At 48.9% G+C, this 4278-nt stretch overlaps 1 protein-coding gene across 1 annotated transcript in view; it reads left to right on the forward strand.

Moving 5' to 3' along the window:
• The first annotated feature begins 7 nt into the window (after positions 1-7).
• KCNK10 (potassium two pore domain channel subfamily K member 10) overlaps positions 8-4278 on the forward strand; it is a 33065-nt gene continuing 28794 nt past the window's right edge. The window contains exon 1 of the mRNA XM_018563354.1: positions 8-284. Coding sequence (XP_018418856.1) covers positions 27-284 — 258 coding nt within the window. The 5' untranslated portion in view covers positions 8-26. The remainder of the gene's footprint in view (positions 285-4278) is intronic.

Below are 4278 nucleotides of genomic sequence, written 5' to 3' on the forward strand. Positions count from 1 at the left end.
CCCCTACCCCCACCCCGACCCCCCGAATGTCAGTGTGCTCCCGGACGACTGTGGTCTCCACAATGGACAATACCTCCAGAGGCCTCCACTCCGTCATGAAGTGGAAGACAGTCTTGGCCATCTTCGTGGTGGTGGTGGTGTATCTGGTCAGCGGCGGCCTCGTGTTCCGGGCCTTAGAACAGCCGTTCGAGAGCAGCCAAAAAAGCACGATAGCCCAAGAGAAGGCGGATTTCCTGCACATGCATTCCTGCGTCACCCAGCAAGAGCTCGACGCTCTGATTAAGGTGAGATCCAACCTACTTCGTACTTTGATCATTGAACATGTATCCCCCCTGAACACTCCCTGTGTCTCAGACATACAATGGGGGGAATTTATCAAAACTGGAGATCATAAAATCTGGAGCAGTTGCCCATGGCAACCAATCAGCATCTCTCTTCAGTTTGCTCAGGTAAGATTTGAAAATGAGACAGAGAAGCTGATTGGTTGCCGTGCAAATCTGCTCCAGATTTGATAAATTCCCCTCACAGTGTTATATATAAAGTATCCGTGTTACATTGTTGTTTTATAATGACGTTGCAGAGCTTTGATGTATATTTGTTGGTTCCTTGCCTGGAGTTCTGGGAGACGGCGAGTATCTCTGAAGCCAGAACAGAATTTTGTTTCATTTTTCTTGATATTCGGATCCACTCATGACTCTTTTTGTTTTTTCGGACGTTCGGATGTGTTTTTTAATAAAAGAAAATTACATTTAAATAAATAAATTAAAAAGAAAACAGCATCGAGTTAATATGACATTTAATCATGACTCAATAAGTTATTTTGTGGCTTTCAATGTGTTTCCAAACCTCCTGCGTCCTCCTCCGTGTTCCGAGTGACTCATCGTCTATATTTTCCTACACAATCTCCTTCTATAAACTGTTTATATTTATAACTGGAAATCCGTCCGACTTTGTAAGCAATTCATCTGAAAATCTGACTGCAGAAGTCAGATGGGGGGCAACTGGGGGAGGGGGGCCTAGTATAACCGCTCCTCCCCCGTTATTCCCGACTCAGCTCATATTCTGATATTCTCTTTAACTTACATCTGTCGGTTACACATTTTGATGAATTAATGAAAAAAGAAGAAAATTGACCCAGTTCTGCTAAACTTTGACTGTGAGCCGGACCTTCGAGATTAGTGTGACTCTTCCGGCCTCCCCTTAAGTCTTCTATCTGACCTCCGTCCTCCCCTTCCGTCTTCTATCTGACCTCCGTCCTCCCCTTCCGTCTTCTATCTGACCTCCGTCCTCCCCTTCCGTCTTCTATCTGACCTCCGTCCTCCCCTTCCGTCTTCTATCTGACCTCCGTCCTCCCCTTCCGTCTTCTATCTGACCTCCGTCCTCCCCTTCCGTCTTCTATCTGACCTCCGTCCTCCCCTTCCGTCTTCTATCTGACCTCCGTCCTCCCCTTCCGTCTTCTATCTGACCTCCGTCCTCCCCTTCCGTCTTCTATCTGACCTCCGTCCTCCCCTTCCGTCTTCTATCTGACCTCCGTCCTCCCCTTCCGTCTTCTATCTGACCTCCGTCCTCCCCTTCCGTCTTCTATCTGACCTCCGTCCTCCCCTTCCGTCTTCTATCTGACCTCCGTCCTCCCCTTCCGTCTTCTATCTGACCTCCGTCCTCCCCTTCCGTCTTCTATCTGACCTCCGTCCTCCCCTTCCGTCTTCTATCTGACCTCCGTCCTCCCCTTCCGTCTTCTATCTGACCTCCGTCCTCCCCTTCCGTCTTCTATCTGACCTCCGTCCTCCCCTTCCGTCTTCTATCTGACCTCCGTCCTCCCCTTCCGTCTTCTATCTGACCTCCGTCCTCCCCTTCCGTCTTCTATCTGACCTCCGTCCTCCCCTTCCGTCTTCTATCTGACCTCCGTCCTCCCCTTCCGTCTTCTATCTGACCTCCGTCCTCCCCTTCCGTCTTCTATCTGACCTCCGTCCTCCCCTTCCGTCTTCTATCTGACCTCCGTCCTCCCCTTCCGTCTTCTATCTGACCTCCGTCCTCCCCTTCCGTCTTCTATCTGACCTCCGTCCTCCCCTTCCGTCTTCTATCTGACCTCCGTCCTCCCCTTCCGTCTTCTATCTGACCTCCGTCCTCCCCTTCCGTCTTCTATCTGACCTCCGTCCTCCCCTTCAGTCTTCTATCTGACCTCTGTCCTCCCCTTGGCGGGTAGGGTGGCGCATTGAGGAACCTGGCCTAAGGGCAGCAGAGAGAGTAAATCCGGCCCTGATAGCAGAGCCTCACTTTTCTCATTGATGTTTGCCTTACCATGATGACTGCTCAGTTGGAGGATCTGTCTTCATTGGCACCACCTGAGCAGCCTCAGTGTTGTAACCAGAAAAGAGGCATCAGCTCCAGTCATTAGGCTGTGAGGAGATATAGAAAATATGAAACTACTATTACAGAACCTGTGACCATTCACACCATTGTCGGGAGTTGTTGGGAAGAGCGAATGCCGGATGTTGTTCTCACATATGTGGACGTTTCATGGTGTATCAGGTGTGACTTTTTCCTTACACATGCCATTGTGCTCCATGTAAAATACACATAAGTGGCTATTTACACTGCTGAGTGTTTGTGCAGAGTGACATTGTGGACGATTTTTCACACTCACTTATTTTGCAAACACAGCTGTGATGTCTTCCCCTGTATCTCCTCCATGACGGTCCAGAGTTCCCCCTTAGTATAGAAAGCACAGAGGAGCCCAGCGTACTTCTCTCCCTCATTTTCCTTCTCTCTATTAAAGACATCCCTCAAGGACTTGATATTTATCTGACTTTATGATCTCCCTTCCCCTCTCCGTCTCTCTTTTGTTCTGAACACCGGACCATATTACCTATATGAGTTTGCTGGACATCCCATTAGAAAACCGGGGACATTAATATGGAGTTACCTCCATCACCCCCTATGGCCATTGACGTAGAGTTATCCCCTTTGCAGATATAACAGTCTCCACTCTTCTGGGAAGGCTTTCCTCAAGATTTTGGAGTGTGTCTGTGGGAATTTGTCCCATTTGTGAGGTCAGGTACTGATGTTGGATGAGAAGACCCGGCTCACAGTCAGCATTCAATTCATCCCAAAGGTGTTCAGTAGGGTTGAGGTCGGGGCTCTGTGCAGGACACTCAAATTCCTCTACACCAGACTGGTCACACCATGTCTTTATGGAGCTGGCTTTGTACACAGGGGACAGTCATGGTGGAACAGAAAAGGGTCTTCTCCAAACTGCCCCAACCATATCTTTATGGAGCTGGCTTTGTACACAGGGGGCAGTCATGGTGGAACAGAAAAGGGTCTTCTCCAAACTGGTCCAATCATATCTTTGTGGAGCTGGCTTTGTACACAGGGGACAGTCATGGTTTTTACCAAACTGTTACCACAAGGTTGGAAGAGCACAATTGTCTAAAATGTTGTTGTATGCTGTTTGTCAATAGAGATTGCATGGCTATGTGCTTGATTTAATGTACTTGGTTTTGGAATGGAATGTCCAACAAGCTCATAGTGTAATGGTCAGGTGTCCTCAAAGCTAAATAGAGTAATTCCTGTGGGTGGGGAAGAGTTCTGGCGCAACAGGAGGAATCCGACCACCTTCAGCTTGACTGGACCATGGTGGCATCTTCTCTCCTCCAAACCCCAGTCTGGGCACTGCTGCCCCAACTCTTGTGTCTTCCTAGTGATCACAGTGTGCGCTTTCCTGGCCACCATCTCATTGGCATGCCTATAGATGACTTTTCAGTCACACCCACCAGCTGACATCGTCCAATCAATGGACAAGATCTCTTCCAAAAAGGAGAAGACCCTCCCTCGCGGCTTGATTGCATTTGGAACATAGGAATGACCCCTAACTTCAGCTTCCAAATGCATGCATTCCCCTGCAGTGTAAATGCTCATCTTATCTAATCCACTTGCTGAACAACAGTTCCATATTCCCATTAGTCACCCAGCTTGTGTGCCAGGGCTGATTTATTTTGTTTTTATTTCCTACAAGTACTTTGTTCCCTTTTCCTCAAATGCTCATGAAATTATTTGCAGAAGGGAGCAGAGAGGGCAGAGCGCCGGGTTAATCTCTTCTGCTCTGGTGTCTGTTTTTGTCTGTGTGGGTTCTGTACTGCAATGCAGCAAGTTCCAGCCTTGCAAAACAGCAGCTCAGGAGATATGACGGAACAAGACGGAGCGCGCAGGGCGCACACAGCAGCAGCAGCGACCACACAGATGCCGGGAGCAGCTCTCATTAAACCCCCCCTCCCCGCG

Source organism: Nanorana parkeri, unplaced genomic scaffold (genome assembly GCF_000935625.1).
Source record: "Nanorana parkeri isolate BGI_ZX_2015 unplaced genomic scaffold, ASM93562v1 scaffold658, whole genome shotgun sequence".
NCBI classification, from domain to species: Eukaryota; Metazoa; Chordata; class Amphibia; order Anura; family Dicroglossidae; genus Nanorana; species Nanorana parkeri.